This window comes from Gopherus flavomarginatus, chromosome 1 (genome assembly GCF_025201925.1).
Source record: "Gopherus flavomarginatus isolate rGopFla2 chromosome 1, rGopFla2.mat.asm, whole genome shotgun sequence".
Taxonomy (NCBI): Eukaryota; Metazoa; Chordata; order Testudines; family Testudinidae; genus Gopherus; species Gopherus flavomarginatus.
In genome coordinates, this window is record NC_066617.1 from 129,482,329 (window position 1) to 129,502,681 (window position 20,353).

The 20,353-nt window shown below is 38.8% G+C and overlaps 1 protein-coding gene across 2 annotated transcripts in view; it reads left to right on the plus strand.

Moving 5' to 3' along the window:
• The window catches only part of STK38L (serine/threonine kinase 38 like), a 57,739-nt gene that overhangs the window by 33,263 nt on the left and 4,123 nt on the right, over positions 1 to 20,353 (plus strand). For both annotated transcript variants that reach the window (XM_050919761.1, XM_050919770.1), the window contains 11 exons: positions 627 to 678; positions 2,979 to 3,101; positions 3,538 to 3,621; positions 9,410 to 9,533; positions 10,223 to 10,377; positions 11,345 to 11,447; positions 12,291 to 12,352; positions 14,281 to 14,398; positions 14,843 to 14,966; positions 18,034 to 18,129; positions 20,153 to 20,244. In XM_050919761.1, coding sequence (XP_050775718.1) covers positions 627 to 678; positions 2,979 to 3,101; positions 3,538 to 3,621; positions 9,410 to 9,533; positions 10,223 to 10,377; positions 11,345 to 11,447; positions 12,291 to 12,352; positions 14,281 to 14,398; positions 14,843 to 14,966; positions 18,034 to 18,129; positions 20,153 to 20,244 — 1,133 coding nt within the window. The remainder of the gene's footprint in view (positions 1 to 626; positions 679 to 2,978; positions 3,102 to 3,537; positions 3,622 to 9,409; positions 9,534 to 10,222; positions 10,378 to 11,344; positions 11,448 to 12,290; positions 12,353 to 14,280; positions 14,399 to 14,842; positions 14,967 to 18,033; positions 18,130 to 20,152; positions 20,245 to 20,353) is intronic.

The window sequence follows — 20,353 nt, forward strand, 5'->3', positions numbered from 1 at the left end:
TGAAGTGAATGGGACCGCACATGTGAGTAACGTGATGAAGGTGAAAGTATCTAGGATTTGAACCATTAGATACCAATCCTGCAAATACTGCGCACCTATATAAACTTACCCATGTGACCCATTGACTTCAACAGGTCTGGTCACATGTGAGTAAAGGCACAAGTGAGTATGTTCGTAAGTGTTTGCAGGACTGGGACCTTAGATGGCTCTTTGGGGCAAAGACTTTGTCATCTTTTATGTGAAATGCTATGCAGACATCGGGTGCTGTCAAAATATAATAACTGACATATGCTGACTGGGGCATATCGTCATGTATGCCTTTGTGTGGAGCTCCTACTGAAGTCAATGGGAGTTTTGTGACTAGAGGGCTGACAGACATAGGTACATGGTGTTCTCTTTAAACAATAGTTCAAATCCCTTGTTTTTATACAGGATATCTTTTCCAAGAAATGGGTTCATTGAAAACTCTAAAATTGCAAATTTTTAATATTACGCTTCCATTCTCCAGTTTGTGTCAAGGATAAGGATGGGAGATCTGTGAAGTGAAGGAATTTTTGTATTGTCTGATATATTTTTTTTCTTTTTCTTTTTCTTTTAAATGTGTGCTTGTATGTCTACCTATGCAGGCAGAAAAAGCTAGAAGTGGCCATGGAAGAAGAAGGCCTGGCAGATGAAGAGGTAATACCAATTGAAATACATTTGAAGGCTTTATCTTTCATGGTTACTGTTCAAAGCTGATGTTTGATAAGTATATGGTTGGCTGTTAACAGTCTTAGTATCCAACATGATTTTTTTATTTATTATATAAGTTTTGCTGTTGTAAACAAACAGCTTATTTTAGTGTGTAGCCATTAATAAGCTTTAATATTTTTAATTTAAAAAAAAATGTTGCTCACACCCCTGTTCAGTACTTATAATCCAATCTGATCGAGGCACCCAAGAAGAATGTAACATAACACTTGTTTTTCGAAGTACAAATCTGTTTGAAATTCAGTTAGGAGTTGGGAAGGAAAGAAAAAAGGGCCAGAAACACTTGGATGATACAGGCAGAAGACAAAATACACAGAAGAGAGGATCTAGGTTATAGGCCCTGATTCAGTAAGGTTTTTAACTATGTTCCCAACTTCAAGCATGTGACTAATTCAACTGAAGTCAATGGGAGTTGCACATACTCACCTGAAGGCTGAATTTGCCACAGTGGCTTTATATTTTCACTGAACCAAATCTTTGTATTTTAAAACACTGGGCCTAGCTTTTCCTTCCCTTATACCAGCTTTATAGCAGTAAAGGAGCTAACCTTGCTTCACAGCAATGTAAGTGAGAAGAGAATCACACCCACTGGATCTTTTCAACATTTCCTCCATTAAATTGCTTTGTTGTGGTCATTCACAGAATTGTTTCTTGTATTGCACTTTACGTGATGCAATAAGAATACAATAAAATCTACTTCAAACAGTTCTTGAATTGGTGCATTTAACATAACGTCTCTCTTCGGAGAGAGAGTAGAGAGCAAGGGAGCATATAATGCCATCTTGTGGCTTTAAATGATAATAAAAATATAGTATAAAAATTTATGACTTCATTGCCTGACCCTCATGAGTCTGAGCATCTTTAAACTCCCGTTAACATCACTGGAAGGTGAGGTGCTCAGCATCTATCAGAATGAAGCCCTTTGACACTTTCATATATTAAAATATATTGGGACTTGCAATGACCGTCCAGTTGCCTGCCTAATATTGATCTCTGCTGCCCAGCAGGCTACCCATTGCTGCCTTTTGCCTTTTCTCCCCCTGTCCAAGTCATGGAACCTGTGCTTTTGCTTTTCTTGACCTTTCCCACCTGCCCAGCCCTCAAAGTAGAATTGTCTTCTGGGCCAGTGGATTTTACCCAGTGGCATCTGTAGCAGATTTCAACCTCTTGTGTGTGAATGGTCAAGTTTTGAAGACTCACGGAAAAAATACTTTGAAATGCCATCAGCTGGTATTTGTCCTCCCACTCGCACCCAACCTCAAGAGTTGTGATTGGGTTTATTTAGGTCATTGTACAGTGGTGTGTACTTTAAGCAAAGTCTCTTTCCTCTCTCTCATGTATAGTGGAAACCAGTAACTAAACTTCCCCCTAGACTTGTCTAATTTTTATTTAACTGTCTCTCTTTACTTAAGTAGCACAAAAAACACACAATAGGGCTGGAGTACAGGTGCAGTAAGAGCTGGGCAAGTCCTATGGAAGATTTTGAAAACATTTTCTGTCCTGAATCCGGATGAAAAGTTGAAATCTCAAATATTTTTGTAAACTGAAAATAAAAAAAAAAATTTGTTTTCGGCCAATTGAAATATGTTTCCTTTATTTCAAAATGTTTTGTTTCAATTTCAACTATTTAATTTTTGTTAGTATAACTAGTTTGTATTGCAAATAAGAAAAAATCATTTTGAACAGGGAAACCAGAATCTTCCATTTTTAAGATGATGAAATAAAATTTTTCAAGTAAAACAACAAAAACAAAACCACTTTAAGACCTTTTCCTGCAAAAAGTATTGGTTTTAATGAATCAATACTTTCTGACCAAAAAAATTTCATTGAAAAATTCCCCACCATCTCTATAATTGTTCATGAAATACCAATGTTATTGTTGTAAACATGGAGAACTGAAGCTGGTGGGGGGTTTTTTGGTTGTTTTCTTTTTTTGTATGGAAGCCAATCTCTAATTACTAGGATGAGTTCTTCCAGGGGGGGACAGAATATTCACACCTGCTTTTTGTGGGGTTTCTTGCACCTTCCTCTGAAGCATCTGGTGCAAGTCATGTGAGTGACAGAATATTGGACTAGATAGACCAGAGATCTGATGGAGAATTACATTTCCTGTGGTCTAAAACTTTCTTTTTCTAAAATATAGTTTTATGTATTCAAAATATTTTCAGTTATGTATGTTACTTAACTTACAATAAACTTTGTAATTATCATGTGATATGTTTCCGCAGAAAAAACTACGTCGGTCACAGCATGCACGCAAAGAAACAGAATTCCTGCGACTGAAGAGGACGAGGCTTGGCTTAGATGACTTTGAATCGCTGAAAGTTATAGGAAGAGGAGCATTTGGGGAAGTATGTGTCCTGTTTGCTTGGAAGTGGGTTAAGCTAAATCAGAAAAAGTTATATTTATTCTGGAATCAGAGTATATTTCAGAAAATAGCTATTTCAGAAAATTTGCAAGTGTAGACCAGCCCTTAAGATTTTACTGTACAGATTAGCATCCTTGAGCTAAAGAACATGATATTTGATTTGACTATGAATTTGTGAAAATACTGATCATCTCAAAGAGAGATCTAAAATCTATTGATCACTAAAGTTAAAAAGACAACTTCTGATTTGGTGTAAAAGTGTATAATATGGATTATATCATGTTTGTTTCTTTCCTGTGTCTTCCTGATTTTAAAATCAAATGCATCTTTTAAATACCAACAATTTTCAATCCTCCAAGATATTACAATTAACAATTTTGTGAGACATATTAGAATTATGGTTTTCTATTTAATTTTAGGTACGCCTAGTCCAGAAGAAAGATACGGGTCATATTTATGCAATGAAGATATTGAGAAAAGCTGATATGCTGGAAAAAGAGCAGGTTTGTGGAATGGAATGCTCCTAGGTTTATAGTAAATACCTTTTGTGTTTCTGTTGCTTATACCAGGAAATTAATGAGATTATAAATTATTTGGGACAGGAACCATCAGTTTGTCCTATGTTTGTTCTGCGCCTAGCACAGTGGGCTCCTGGTCTATGACTAGTGCTCCTAGGCACAATGGTAATACAAATAATAATAATAAAGGTTAGAAAATAAGGTAGTGTAATGGCATTTTGAAAAGTGTTGTATTTATAAGCTCCTGGGGGCAGGGACAATGCCCTTTTTCTTCAGTTTTTATAGTACAGATAGGGCCCTTCATTTTAAATTTTTTTTAATTTAATTTTTCCTGGGAATTTGTCAGTATTTATTACCACAACAACAGAAACAGATGAAAATCAGTGCAAAAAAGTATTAATAATTTTTCAGAGTAAATATCAGGTTTTATTTTGGTGGACGGAAAGACAGGAGAAAAAAGTATTCAGTAGATTAATGCTTTGAATTCCGTATATCAATGTGGTTTAGTGCAGAACTAAAACAGAACTCAAAACACAATGTTATCTCTGAGTTTAAAAAAACAATATATCTCTAGTCCCCAAATAAAATTGTTTATTCAAATAAACAGTTTACTGTTGTAGACTTAGAACTATTAGCCTAAAAACATTTACATTTTAATAATTGGACCATACCATTTGCAGCACATACACTCAACTTCTTCCTTTTCTCCTACTTATTTAAAACTTTAAAAAAAATAATCACAATTTAAAAAAAATTAATTGCCATTAATCACAGTTTTAATCGCGCTGTTAAGCAATAGAATACCAATTGAAATTTAGCAAATATTTTTGGATTTTTTTTTCTACATTTTTAAAATGAATTGATTTCAGTTATAACACAGAATACAAAGTGTACAGTGCTCACTTTATATTACTTTTGATTGCAAATATTTGCACTGTAAAAATGACAGACAAAAGGAATAGTGTTGTTCAGTTCACCTCAGACAAGTAGTGTAGTGCAATCTCTTTATCATGAAAGTGCAACTTACAAATTTTTTTTTGTTCGTTACATAACTGAATTCCATAACAAAACACTGCAACCTATAGAGCCTACGAGTCCACTCAGACTACTACTTTCAGCCAATCGCTAAGAGAAACAAGTTTGTTTACATTTACGGGTGCCTTGCTTCTTATTTACAATGTCCCCTGAAAGATAATGCTGCCTTGCTTCTTATTTACAATGTCCCCTGAAAGTGAAAACAGGCGTTCGCATGGCACTTTTGTAGCTGGCATTGCGAGGTACATGCATGCCAGATATGCTAAACATTCATATGCCTCTTCATGCTTCGACCACCATTCCAGAGGACATGCTTCCATGCTGATGATGCTTGTTTAAAAAAAAAAATGTGTTAATTAAATTTGTGACTGAACTCCTTGGAGGAGAATTGTATGTCTTCTCCTCCATGGTTTTACCCACATTTTGACGTCTATTTTGTGTTATGGTAGTCTCTGACGACAATACAGCATATGTTGTTTGATTTAAGAGCATTTTTGCTGCAGATTTGACAAAACATAGAGCAGGTTCCAATATCAGATTTCTAAAGGTAGCTACAGCACTCAACCAAAGATTTAAGAATCTGAAGTGCCTTCCAAAATCTGAGAGGGACTAGGTATGGAGCAGTTTTTCAGAAGTCTTAAAAGAGCAACACTCTGATACAGAAACTACAGAACCTGAACCACCAAAAAAGAAAATCAACCTTCACTTGGTGGCATCTGACTCAGATGATGAAAATGAACATGTGTCGGTCTGCACTGCTTTAGATCATTATCAAGCAGAATCCATCGTCAGCATGTCCTCTGGAATGGTGGTTGAAGCATGAAGGGACATAAGAATCTTTAGCACATCTGACATGTAAATATCTTGCAACATTGGCTATAACAATGCCATGTAAATGCCTGTTCTCACTTTCCGGTGACATTGTAAACAAGAAGAGGATAGGATTATCTCCTGCAAATGTAAACAAACTTGTTTGTCTGAGTGATTGGCTGAACAAGAAGTAGGACTGAGTGGACTCGTAGGCTCTAAAGTTTTTTGCATTGTTTTATTTTTGAATGCAGTTATTTTTTGTACATAATTCTAAATTTGTAAGTTGAATTTTCATGATAAAGAGATTGCACTACAATATTTGTATTAGGTGAATTGAAAAATATTATTTTTATTGCAAATATTTATAATCAAAAATAAAGAGAAGTGAGCACTGTGCACCTTGTATTCTGTGTTGTAATTGAAATCAATATATTTGAAAATGTAGAAAACATCCAAAAATATTTACATAAATCTATTAGTGTTTAACAGCATGATTAATCATGCGATTAATCATGATTAATTTTTTTAATCACTTGACAGCCCTAGTTTAAACTGAAAAAGAAGGGTCTTAACTACAGGGCATTCTATCAGTACTCTATATGCAAGAGGTTTCTTGAAAAAAAATTCTTGGCCCAAATTAAAAATTGAGGTATGGTTGTTAGACCCTCTGCTGGTCAAATGTTTTGTCCATCCCATTGTTTTAAATAGATGTTCCTTTGAATAGGTACATGACTGAAACATAACAATTATGTTTAATGCCACAGGTTATGTCTACACTACAGCAAGAAGTGTAACTTCCGGCTCAGGTAGATATACCCACGCTAGCTCTGGCTGAACTAATGTGCTAAAAATAGCTATAGCAGCAGGGGTGGTGGCACAGGCTAATATCCAAAGTACAGTCCCGCCCTATCTCCTGGGTTATACACTCAGGCGGCTAACCTGTGCCACTGCCTGTGTAGATGCAACAACACTGCAATTTTTAGTGCTAGTTCTATCAAAGCAGGTGCAGGTACATCTGTCCAAGCCAGAAATTACATCCACAGCAACAGTATAAACATACTCACAGGGAGTAGGGAGCATACATTTGCTGAATGTTCCACTATCATAACCTAGTCCCAGATTTGGACCTTAGTGTCCAAAATATGGGGGTTAGCATGAAAACCTCCAAGCTTAGTTACCAGCTTGGACCTGGTAAAGCTGCCACCACCCAAAAAATTAGAGTGTTTTGGGGCACTCTGGTCCCCCCAAACCTTCCCTGGGGACCCCAAGACCCAAATCCCTTGAGTCTCACAACAAAGGGAAATAAACCTTTTCCCTTCCCCCCTCCAGGTGTTCCTGGAGAGAGACACAGAAGCAAGCTCCGTGAATCTAAACAGAGGGATTCCACCCTCCCCGTTTCCAGCCTTGGAAAACAGAAGTACCGAGAGCTAATTTCTCTTTTCCCCTCACCCAGAGGGAATGCAAAGTCAGGCTAGTAAATTTAACACACACAGATTTCCCCCTGACTTCTTCCTTCCACCAATTCCCTGGTGAGCACAGACTCAATTCCCTGGAGTTCCCCACTAAAGAAAAACTCCAACAGGTCTTAAAAAGTAAGCTTTATGTAAAAAGAAAGAAAAATACATGAAAATGGTCTCTCTGTATTAAGATGACAAATACAAGGTCATTTGCTTAAAAGGAATATGAATAAACAGCCTTATTCAAAAAGAATACAATTCAAACACTCCAGCAACTATACACATGTAACTACAAAAAACCAAACCTATCTTTTTGTACTTACAACTGGGAAACAGAAGATTAGAAAGCAGGAAATAGAGAAATCATTCGCATAGCCAAGAGGGAGATAGGCACAAGACAAAGTTCAGACACAAACTTCCCTCCACCCAGACCTGAAAAAGTCTCGTTTCCTGATTGGTCCTCTGGTCAGGTGCTTCAGGTTACTTTTTTTTCAGGTGAAAGAGACATTAACCCTTAGCTATCTGTTTATGACATCCACTGAGTAATGTGTTCTGTAGGAACAACGCATTGAAGAGAAATGCAATAAAATCTACAGCTGACACTGGGAGAGATCATCATGATTTGTTTCTAAACTAAGTTTAATTGTATGCAGTATCCTCATTCTGAAAAGGAGGGAGTGAGGAAAAATCTTTTTCTAGATAGTAATATGGGATGGCTTAACTAGGGATAGGCAAATAACTTAAAGTGAGTAGGCTGCTGTGGGGAGGTGACAGAATGAGGAATGTGAAGTCTACTGTCATCACAGAAATATTTCTGGCCAGTAGAGTTGGGCGGAAGGAGGGGTGTAAAAAAAAATTGCATTAAAGTTCAGGTCTCTATTGCTTGGTGAAAATAGCTCTGAAAGCTGGAAACATGTAAGATTTCCTTCTATTTTAATAATTTCTTGTATCTGATGCATGAAAAACCTTCAGCTGTCAGGGATTGTTGTTCAGCTCTTCATATTTCAATTTTTTAAAAAATTAGGAAACGCACAGTGGGATAGAGCGCTTAGCTGCATTATCCATAAGTTCTAGTGACCCTTGCTGAGTTCTCATACCATATAGTCTTTCTGCACCAAGCCTCTTCTCTGCTGAAATGCTCCCCCTTTACAGCGCCACAGTTCTCCCAACTGACAGTGGTGCAGACAAAAATAATACATCAAGGTGCTTTTCCACCTGTACTACTCTGTAGACTGTTTTCAGGTAAGAGTTCCAAAGCCTAGGATATTTCTCAGTGCATTTTGTGAACAGTTGATTAATATTTTTCAAAAGTTTTGCTAGTAAGTTGTATTCAGCCAATGGAATATCACTTGGGATATTTCCCTGTAGCTCAGGCACTTGTATTTTACCTATATCTTCTGCCAGACAAACAGGCTCTGAAGTAAAAGCTGCTGAAATTGGCAGTACCAATGTCTCTCTCATTTCTACAGATGTTGTTAATTTAGCAACCAACCCATTCTTATTAGAGAAGATTCATCCTCAACCATGCTATAAGGAACCTATTATTATACAAAACAGTTATCAGCTCACTTGGGATACATAAATGAGAGGTCTGATAATTATTGTCAATAATAATACTCCACCCATCACTTTTCCTCTGTTTCATAATTTGACAAGATCCTACACTTTACCCGACACTTGTACCGGGCTTTCACACTGACTTTCAAATTACATTCCAGACATTTGTAGGTACAGTGAAACCCCATTATAATGTGATAATTGGGGTCCAAAAAATTTGATCGTGATAAATGCAGAGTCGCGTTACAGCAAGGTTACGAAAATTTACCATTTCAAGCCGTTCAGTTTCTCTTGTGCAAAAAATGACTTGCATTTGCGAACTACCCATAACGGTAACTGAAAGGATATAGCAATAATTAGTGACAGCACAAGCTAATCAACCTGTTAAACGAGCCAGAACCAGCCTGAGAATGGCTGGGTTTGGACTTTGAAAACCGGAGTTTTGGGACCTGGCAGACTGGGGCTGGAGCGGCTCTCGAGAGATCTGTACAAAGGCGCTCAGCTGACTCTACAGCCTTATGCCTACTGTCTTAGGGAGACCTCAGTTCTGGAAGCAGGGGAGATCTCGAGATCTCTCTCCCTTTTTCTGCTTCCCCTCTCTTCCCTCCCTCCTTCCTGTGTCTGTTGTATCATCTGCCTGATGGACTAATTAGCCTCTTAGTTCTCCTCAGCCCATCAGTTAGGCACAGCTCTTCTTAATGAGGTCTACTCTAGAGTAATTAATTAGTTACAATGACCAGAGTGTTGGCTCAGCTGCTGTTGCCCAGCACCCTAACACAGGATTATAAACAGTTTCTTCATCAGAGATTGTGAACAATGCAGTGATTGGTACAGTAACTAGAAATACAATTTAATATTAAAGTAATAATTGTCTTTGATATTAATGGCAATTTGTTTATTATCTGTGCATGTAGGTGGCCCATATCAGAGCAGAAAGAGATATATTGGTCGAAGCAGATGGTGCTTGGGTGGTGAAAATGTTTTATAGTTTTCAGGATAAAAGGAATCTTTACCTGATCATGGAGTTCCTACCTGGAGGTAAAAAGCAAACCAATAAGTTCAGTGGCTAAAGTATTTATTCCTTTTTTATGTAGTTGATGACAAAAGCAATCTTAAATACTTGATGCTCATGGGATTTTTATGCTATGTTAAGTTCCAGTGTCAGTGATAGCCACATTCCTGCATTTTTTTTTGAGCCTTTAGAACATCTGTAATAATAGTTGTGGGTTTGGATTAAATAATTCCTGTAATCAGATGTTCTGCTGTTCTCTACTGATGCCAACAACTGTGAAAGTGGCTATTACTGAAAACAATTACTGTGTGGTATATCTTAGGAGATACGTAATTCAACTAGGGTGACCAGACAGCAAATGTGAAAAATCAGGACGGGGTGGGGGTAATAGACCCCAAAATCAGGACTGTCCTTATAAAATCAGGACATCTGGTCACCCTAAATTCAAGTGACTCCACTTCACTGAGTACCCTACTTAAAAATCCAGTTAATAATTTTCAGATGGTTCCTGCTAGGTCCAATTTTCCAAACAGGCTTTGAAGCAGAGTAACAATGAGTCTATTGGACTAGCAGTTCCTTGGAGTATTGGCCTTGCAGCTGAAACATTCAGAAGCCAATTGTAGGATTCTAATGGAATCTACTGCTATTTCCAGTAGGACTATCCTTGGTAATTAAAATGCACTGGTCTTTCTGATGTGTTTTTCTCTGTGGGTAGGTGATATGATGACCTTACTTATGAAGAAAGACACTTTAACAGAAGAGGAAACACAATTTTACATTTCTGAAACTGTGCTGGCCATAGATGCCATTCATCAGCTGGGATTCATCCATAGAGATATTAAACCAGATAACCTCTTGCTGGATGCCAAGGCACGTAACTTGTTTGTAAACTATTTAAGTTTAAGCTTCTACTGTGTGATGCCAATCTCCGTTACACTAGTGTTAATCAGAAATAACTCCATTGGCGCCATTAGCATTACACTAGTGTTTAAACTGGAGGGAGTGAAGTCAGAATCTGCCTCTCGTATTTTATGTTGTAGAACATCTATACAGTTAGCATAGCAAAAGTAGCACTACATTGTTGTAAACATTTTCAGTAAAGTAAAATGGGGATCTTCTTAGACGCTAGAAAAGACCCATCCACAATGTCCAATGTACGTGCAGACTGTACTCTCAGGCTAAAACCACATTCACATACATTAATTGTTGTTGCAGTCTGAGACTTTAAGAAAAGCATGAAGTACAAAATATACTGACAATGCTACAGAAATGTACAGTTTTTCTTTTAAATTATCATTGTAACTTTTGATGCAATTATCTTATTTGGCTTTTTCTCTGTTAACTGATCAGAAGGGAGATTTACTGGTTAGAGCAAGATTTTGAGAGCCAGGAGACTAAACTGGTCTGTTACCTTAAGTGAGTCTGTTGACCACCTCAAATCTTTCTAAATCCATCTATAAAACTGGATTAAAACACAATATCAAAATTGTTTAAGTACATTTCATCCTAACTGAGACTTCCTAGTAAACAATATTGTACTTTTCCATTCTTTTCCCCTCTAACCCCAAGCATCAAATAAACAAAACTCCTACATTCTTTGGAATAATTAAGCATACTTCATTCATTACAAAAAAGATGCAATGATTCCCCTGCTCAGAAAAATCATTCTTTCTTGGTGTATAAAGATTCAGGCATTATAATGCCTTCTAGATAAATAATGCTGCACAAATCTGCAGGTCACGCATTTCTGAAGCAAGCAGGTAATGTTGTTAAAACGTATTTCTTCCTCTAACACTCAACTTTTCCAACAATGTTTGTATCTTCTCTGATTCTGTAGGGTCATGTGAAGCTATCTGATTTTGGACTATGCACTGGTTTAAAGAAAGCTCATCGAACTGAATTCTACAGGAACCTTACACACAATCCGCCAAGTGACTTTTGTAAGTGTAAAGGTGTTCTAGTTAAAGTGTTAAACGGCTTTAGGCTGCAGCCATTCTACACTGTAATTGTAAGTCTGTTAGGTGTCACAGAATAAGCAAGACTGGGTTGGGCTGAGTTGGTTTTTTTGAACGGGAGAACAGTACACCGAATACTAGGAATTAGAGGAAGAAGATGGTGTTGGTGATTCTGTTGGTGACACTTCTCTCTGAATCTGAATTAAATCCATTCCCCATTATGTTAGAGGACCATGTGCTGCTGGAAATATTCTTCCAACTGATGACATTCTAGCTGAGATCAGTAATGATCTCATGAAACTTTTCATAATGATAAGGGTGTCATCATATTTGCCATGGTCACATTTCAACGGTAGGTAACTAATTACTTGCTACTGATATAAATTCCCTCTGTGGTTTAATTCGGATTCCTTGTTCTTGACTTACAGCTTTGCTCTGCAATGGCTGCCATGGTCAGAAGTGCCTGTATTTTATTGGTGGAAGGGGTAATCAGTGTATATACATTACCAGGCCTGTCATAAAGGTGTTGAGCTTCAGTTAGTGTGGTAAAACGTTAAGAAATCCTTGGATCGTTTTATCAAATATCATTATTGTTACTGTTGCACTTTAAACATTCCCCATCCTGGCAGCTTAGAATTGTTTGACATGACATAACCTCCCTTTTCCCTCTCCAATTCTACCAAAAAAATTAAAATCTGTAATAGAGCATTTTAAAGGTACAAAAAAGATTATTGTGTAAAAACCACATGTAATCAATCAGGCTAACTTTTTTTTTTTGTACTCCTTCACAAATCTTTTAATGTCTAATAACTCTGTTTTGTAAATAAGCATTTCAGAATATGAACTCAAAGAGAAAAGCAGAAACATGGAAGAAGAACAGACGACAGCTGGTGAGTCACTTCATAGTGGAACCTAGTTAAATTTTGTAGAAATAAAGTTGTCTGCACATACCTCTTTGTAAAGACAAACATGAGACAAATTTAAAAAATCTGCATTAATGTTCAAATTGCTGCCTTAAAATCTCAAAGGCCCAGATCACACAAACATGAATGTACTTAACGTTGTGTGAGTATCTCCACTGTAGTCAAGAGGCAGTGTGGTTTAGTGGTTAAGGCACCAAATTCAGTCACAAGACCTGAGGGCAGATCTTCAGATGGTATAAATGTTCATAGCAAGGAGCCATGGAAACTTATACAGATCTGCCACTTTGAGCATTTGTTCTTGGCTCTTCCACTGAACCTGCTGTCAAGTCAGTTCACTACTTTGTGCTTTTGTTTCTCCTCCCACCTTTCATTTGTCTTGTCATTTAGACTGGAAACTCTTCAGAGCAGGGATTGCCTCTTACATATGTTTGTATATTACCTTGCACAGTGGGGCCCCCTGTCAGTTGGGTTCTCTAAGTGCTATCATCATACACAGAATTAATGCTAACAGCAAGTGTTTGCATGATCAGTGCCTAAGTGAGGCCATTCAGAAACAGTCCAACAGCAAAGGTAACTCAACCACATAGTACACTCAATTATATGAACTCAGTTGTATGCTTTGTAAATCACAAACTGTAATATATTAAACTCATAACATTAATAACACAAGTGTGTCTCTTCTGTATTTGAAAATATTAATAAATATTTATAAATAGAAAAAATAATAAACATTGTATGTGTGCAGTACAGCCAAGCAAACATTGCTTTCTGACCCTTAACTTTGGCATTTCTTGACTAGATAAAATTTACCTTAGAGGGTGAGCTGGTTTAAAAAATCTGAAACATTTGTTTTTCAAAATACCTATTTACTTGTGTCTTTTATAATTTTATAGGTTGTGTCTTCACTGCATGTTTAACTTGGGTGATTGGCAGTTGGGTGTGAGTCACTGGGTGGGTCTAGTTTGTGTGTGAGCAACCAAACCATAAAGCCATACTTGAGCAGGTCCACATGACTGAGTCAACACTGGCACTGCACTCGCTTGTGTGAGGCACTAGTACTTCTGAGGTCTCATCCCATGGTTCTTTGCACTGCAGTAAAATGAGACGCTCTCTGATTGTTTCCTAGTGAATTGTAGGAGAACTTGTCATCTATCTTTCTGGGCACGGAGGGGGATCTGTGGAAAGGCATCGGAGAACTATCAGCAGTTGAGTGATTGAGCCTGCATCCTAGGCAGGTTACCAGCCTGAGTGTAATTAGCATTTGGGCTTTAAGTAGAGATGAGTGAAATTCAAACTTACCATCTGTCAGGAAATTCCTGACCAGCTCTAGCTTTAACCTGTACCCCAGGATGGGCCAGTGAGCCCAGGTAAAAAGTACACCTCACTTTTTTTGTGTGTGAATGGAAGCCACGTTGGGGGAAACACCGAAATAAGAGCCTGAGTTAATTCTGCAGTGCAGACATGCTCATATAGAGAACAGTTAGTTAGTATTTCAGGAGAGTTAGATGTTGAATGTACACTTTTTCCGACTACTTTTGTAATTTACTAGTAATACATAGGCTAAAATGTTTAAAGAAATGTGATCTAAGAAATCATTGATATTTCAGTCTGTATGTACTATATGTACTATGGACTCTTCACACTTGGGGGTCAGGGATGGCAGTCTAACTTCACAGTTATTTTTGGTTCTGTGCTTGTGTATCTAAATGAACAGTCTCTTTTGGGTTTTATGTATTGTGACTTATCAAATTACTTATCCTTTTTCTACTAAATAGCAGTACTCTAGCTATTAATTCCAGTAAGTTTTTTTTTCCCTTCACAGAACTTTAAAATGGTGAGTGTATAACCCATATACAGAGCCCACCCAACCCCTACTATTTTTTTTTGTTTTCCAGGCATACTCTACTGTTGGGACCCCAGATTATATTGCTCCAGAAGTATTCATGCAGACTGGGTACAACAAGTTGTGTGACTGGTGGTCTTTGGGAGTGATTATGTATGAAATGCTAATAGGTATGTTATCATTACCAACCCCGAGATAGATTTTAGGGTCAAAAGGGACCATTAGATGACTGAGTATGACCTGCTGTATAACACAAGGCGTAGAATTTCATCTAGTGACTTTTTTTTTACTGAGCCCAACAATTTGTGCTCAACTAAGTAGCTCTTCCAGAAGGGCATCCACTCTTAATTTGAAGACATTAGCCTTAGTAGTTTGATCCAGTATTTGATCACCCTCGCTGTTAAAAAATGTTACAGATTCAGTCCCTTTAACCTTTAATATTACAATTTCAAAGGTATTTTGTAGTTTTCAAGGAGAGAATTTTTTTTAGTTGACAGTGCCATGCAGAAATTTGAGGGAGAGGTAGCAAAATGGTTTTGTTTTATGTCAGACTGGGCCTGGGTACACTTTTCTAATATTGGAAAAGCTCATTAAGCTTTTTTCCATTTATATAGGGTATCCACCTTTCTGCTCTGAAACGCCACAAGAAACATATAGGAAAGTTATGAACTGGAAAGAAACATTGGTATTTCCCCCAGAGGTGCCCATTTCAGAAAAAGCAAAGGACTTAATTCTGAGGTTAGTAACTAAAACTTTTGTGGCCATTCAGACCCGTAGACATGATCCTCTTCCATTACGTTCATTTTCCAGTGTGTGGAGAAACTCATTTCTGCAGAGTGGAAAGGTGCGAACTCATCTCCTCCCCATATAACCATTTCCGGAGGCCAAGCTTACGGGGACAGAAAGTTCAGCTCGCTGGGCCAGATTCTGCTACCACTGAAGTTAATGAAAAGTTTCCACTGAAGTTGGTGGGAGCAAGAGTAGGCCCTAAGGAGGGAAGTCCTGAATTACACTAATTTATCTGTATTAAAGAAATGATCCTGCTGTGCTGATGCTGACAGAACCCCCATTCAATGAAAGTTTGTCTATATTAAGACTGTATGACTGTGCCTTGAAAGAACATAAGAAATAGGGAGAGGGGAGGAATAAAGGGAGGATCATGAGGATGCATGGAAAGAACAGTGATGATAGATTTTCTGTGTAATACTTGGTCTTGTAAAGCATTAGATGCATGGACTGCATAGGCTGCATTAGTCTTTATTACAGCTACCTTTTAAAAGATACAACTTTAGGAGCAGTCTTTTGTGACAAGCACCATAAAAATTATTAATAATGGTCCACAGTTATCTGGGAGAAATTATTCAATCAAGTGGAAGATCAAAGCATCTTTTAATTTTAGACACAGAGAAAGTTTTAGTTTGAAAGAGAAGTTGAAGGACCCCATCCAGGTACCTCTCCCACTTTGCCCTTTCTCATATCCACTTCATCCATTCTTGGTAAATATTTCAATTTTTCAGTTTTTCAATTGTACCTCGCAAAAATTTGTTCCAAATTCTCATCTGAATGCTTTGCATGAGGGAATCGGAATAATGCAACTGCAAATGTCTTGGTGTGTCTGTCTCCAGCAGTAGAGACAGAACAGATCTGAAAGGAAAAGAATGTTTTAAAAATCAAATTTTCAGTTATCCATTGTGGAACTGGAAAAACTGAACAGCATCCAGCACGTAAAGCACATCAATTCAGAGCCAACAAAACAATGCAGCAGGTATAATGAAGTTTGACTTAATCAGCGCTTCTCAAATGCAGCCACTGTGGTTGCATGTGGCCACCATGGGCTTTTTTTGCAACCACAGCCTCCTGGGCTGTGATGGGGAATAAGGGGGCAAAGCAGTGCCTCCTTCCCTCCACTCCCCGTTGCTCCTGGATGCACTGCCTTAGTGTTGGTTGCTGGGGCCTCCAGCAGGGGTTGGACCCTGTCCCTCTCTGGAGACACGTGGGGCACAACGCTGGAGGAGCAGTCACTTGGTGTGTTCCCCATCTTCTGGCCGTGGGGCTTCGGGCTCCAGCCCTGAGCTCTGGATGCATGGTGGCAGGCCCTAGGCTCTGTCCGCGCAGCTTCAGGCTGTTCCCAGGCCCCCTCCCCTCAGCGTCAGGCTCCGGCCCCCAGCTGCCTCACCCAGCCACCCATCCCAGTTGCCCATGGTCCCCCCTGCTTTCCCTGACACCCCCACAATTCAGGGCTTAATTTGTCCCCAAATTTGCTGAGGCTGAGTAAGTGATACTTGTATGTTTGTTAATATCACTTTTCACAACTGACTTACTAGCTAGCAATAAATAAATTACAATGATTTGGACATGTATATGTGCATATTTATTTGTTTTTCCTAAAGCTCATCAAGTATTTTAGGAAAAAGTGTGAGAGTGGCCACCAGCAAGAGTTGGTGGCTGCACTCTAAGGCCACTAAGTAATTTGTCCTGAAAACTCCAATATAGAGATTGTTGGGCTGTATGGATAAAATCACATTTTCCAAAAGCCATTTCTTGGTGATGGTGTTTATTCCTTTCCTAATATTGATTGACCTCTAGGGATTTGATTTGATTTCAAGGATCAGATGACAAATAGTTTTTCTTTAGCTTTTTTTATTTTTTGGCAGAAGGGTACTTGACAAGTGCCATTCAGATGTAAGCCAAGAATATCACTCTTGTGAGAGTATAGCTTAGTCAATTTATAACCTGAATGACTTGTCACGTTACTGTAATGCCTGCCAGAACTTGCTTTGTGCTGGCAAGAAGGAGGTTTTGTTTCTATGAAGGTTTGGCAGGTAAAATATTTTATGAAGCTAGATGTTGTGATCATTTAGGTATAGCCAGTTACCCATATTGATTCTTATAAATGAATTGCTCTGAGTATGTTAGCCACTGCCAAACACACACTCTTGTAACTCTGTTGCCTGAAATAATGGAGAGAATCTTTCATCGGCTGGACAAAAATTGTTGCTGAGCACAAATTGTCTACTGCTTTCAGTACAGAACAGGTGACTACTTGAAAGCAGAAGTGGAATCTAGTTAAACAAATCAACTTTCAGAAGCAGCATTAGTTTATACAAAAGCAGCATGTCTGTCAGCAAAGGGGTTTATGGGAGGGCAGCACACTGTCATGCAGCAAACTGAAGGCCCAATCTGCAAATTAGATCAGTTGGTGGCTTAGCACCTAAAGGGACCAGACTCTTTGTTTGAAAGGGCCTTATTGTTTTCTCCATTATGGATGCTTGACAAGGCACTTGCTTCTCCAATTTTCTGGTTGCTAAACTACCAGTTCCAGAAGGCTGAATCACAGCACAGCACTGACTTGTCTGGTGGAACATGCTGCTGTTTAATGTGGGAGGATAAGAAGGTTTTGGAGGTTGGTTAAAAAGAGAGAGTACTTAACAGAAATGGATACTTTAAAATCAAGATATCTCTCTTGGGCCAGACCATGTGGAGAAACTTGAAATTCCAAGAAATGAAATGTCTTCCTGTTACTGGTTTGGAATAATAACCAGCTCTGGCAGCAACTTGTTCACAAAAGCCTGGAGCTGAAAGGGAAATATGAGATATTACCATTGTAGCATTGTGCCTTTTATAATATGACTGACAACATTTTATTTCTGTGATTTTTCTAGGTGTAATGGGATGTTGAACAATCCAAAGATAAAACAATTTAAAGGATTTTATAAAATCCCTGCTGCAGGATTGTACAATGATTTATTTGATACGCTCTTTTCTGCATTTATTGTAACATTCTTTCTCCCCCCCCCCCTTTCAGATTTTGTATTGATTCAGAAAATAGAATTGGTAGTAATGGAGTAGAGGAAATAAAGGAACATCCATTTTTTGAAGAAGTTGACTGGGGACATATCAGGTATATAGATATGCTTTGTATATTGGATGGAAATGTTGGTAGCAATAACTTCATATGCGTTAAAGGCAGAAATAACTTATCCTAATTAGCTTTTTATTTTAAAGTGTAACTACAGTAACTCCTCACTTAACGTTGTAGTTATGTTCCTGAAAAATGCGACTTTATGCGAAACAATGTTAAGCAAATCCAATTTCCCCATAAGAATTAATTTAAATGAAGGGATAGGTTCCAGGGAATTTTTTTTTTGCCAGACAAAACATTATATACATATACAGTATAAGCTTTAAACAAACAGTTTAATATTGTACACAGCAATGAATGATTGTGAAGCTTGGTTGAGGTGGTGGAGTAAGAGGGTGGGATATTTCCCAGGGAATGCCTTTCTGCTAAATAATGACCTAGCACTCACCTGAGCCCTCAAGGGTTAATAGACCGTTGTTAATGTAGCCTCACACTCTACATGGCAGCATGGACTGAGGGCAGGAGGGAGGAAACACAATAGATGCAGGGCAGTAGCTGCAAACACTTCTCTGCAAAAACTGAACATGATGATGAACCCACACTATCCAGCTGGAGCGCACCACTACCTCCTCCTGACAGCACATGTACCGCTGCATAGGTGTCGACTTTTCAAAGTGCTGGGGGATGCGTGCATGAGTGAGAGAGAGAGAAAGACATGCATTGCCCTTTTAAGTATGCTGACCCCACTTCAAGTATGTTGCCCTTTTAAGCTAATCAGACAGGAAGCAACAGCTTCCTGCAAGCTCTCCCCATCCCCATCTGTCCCCGAGCCCTATGACTGTCCCCTCCTCCACTTTTGGGGGGGGCAGGAATGGGAACATCCTGACATATGCACCCCTCTTCTCTTCTTTCACCCCCCCCACCCCACCCCCAGCAAGCAGGAAGCTCCCGGAAGCAGCTCCAAGGCAGAGGGCAGGTCAGGAGCAGCACAGTAGTGGGGGGGAAGGCCACCTGAACTGTTGCTGGGCAGATGCTGAGCTGCATACCTTACAGGAAATTTAGGGAAGCTGATGGGGGGCTGAGGGCTGCCAGCTCCCCCTGGTTCTAGTCCCCACAAGGAGGGGCTGCTCTTCCAGAGAATCCTGCAAGCAGTGGACAAAGCAGGCAGCTGCTAAACGACGTTATAAGGAAGCATTGCACAACTTTAAACAAGCTTGTTCCCTAATTGATCAGCAATGTAACAACGTTAACCGGGACAACGTTAAGTGAGGAGTTATTGTATTGGAAAAACAAGCAATTCCAGCCTTGTTCTCAGAGGAGGGAACTGACATTCATAGAGCTGATCCGTTTGTTTTGCAGCCTTCCCCAAACTAGAGAGAATCCAGACTAGCTTGCAGTGCTGCAGGACAGAAAGCAGTGGTGGCAGGGAAATCAGTGTGATAACTGATTTGCACTCAACTACCCTCAGCATGTTTGCTCCCCTGGCTGCAGTGAGCCAGACCTTAGAAGCCAGCCACCTCTCCCCCTGCTCCCACAGCTACCCATACTGTAACAAGCTGACAATATAATTCATGGCTTTGAAAATACATGTGGCCTATCCCCAGAGAGCAGCCAGTGGTCACCCCCAAGTAGCATGTAGCCTTCTGACCTGGTCATTTGAGGAGGGGGAAAAAAGAAAATTAAAAAAACCCAGCAAATAAAAATAGCAAACAAAAAAAATATACACAGAAATCACAAAGAGAATGAGAATGAAAAGGAGAAAGGGCTGTAACTATAGAGACAATAGAGACAACTGCTGCTACCATCCTTTAAGGATGCAGGTAAACTTGTGTCTTATAAATATTGTACCTTTATATGTAAAAGCCCATATTTCTCCTTGATGGTCATCCCACCCAATCATGCAGCTCATTTAGCTCAGTTGAAGTCAGTGGAGGTATAACATTGTACACCAGCTGAGAATCTTGCCCTTCAGGTTTACAAGGGGGATATTGTCATCCTGTAGCAAAATGAAAAGTAATGAAGCTTTTCTTACTATTCAGTTCTCTTTTTTGTGTGTGTGTAGGGAGAGGCCAGCTGCAATCCCTATAGAAATCAAAAGTATTGATGACACTTCCAATTTCGATGAATTTCCTGAATCTGATATTTTACAGCCAGGTGAGACCTTGTAAATTGCAGTCTTATCTAACACATCCCAAAATATAACCATAAATTTTATTTCCTTTGTATTCATCTTCCCCATATCTTGATCCAACTACTTCAGACC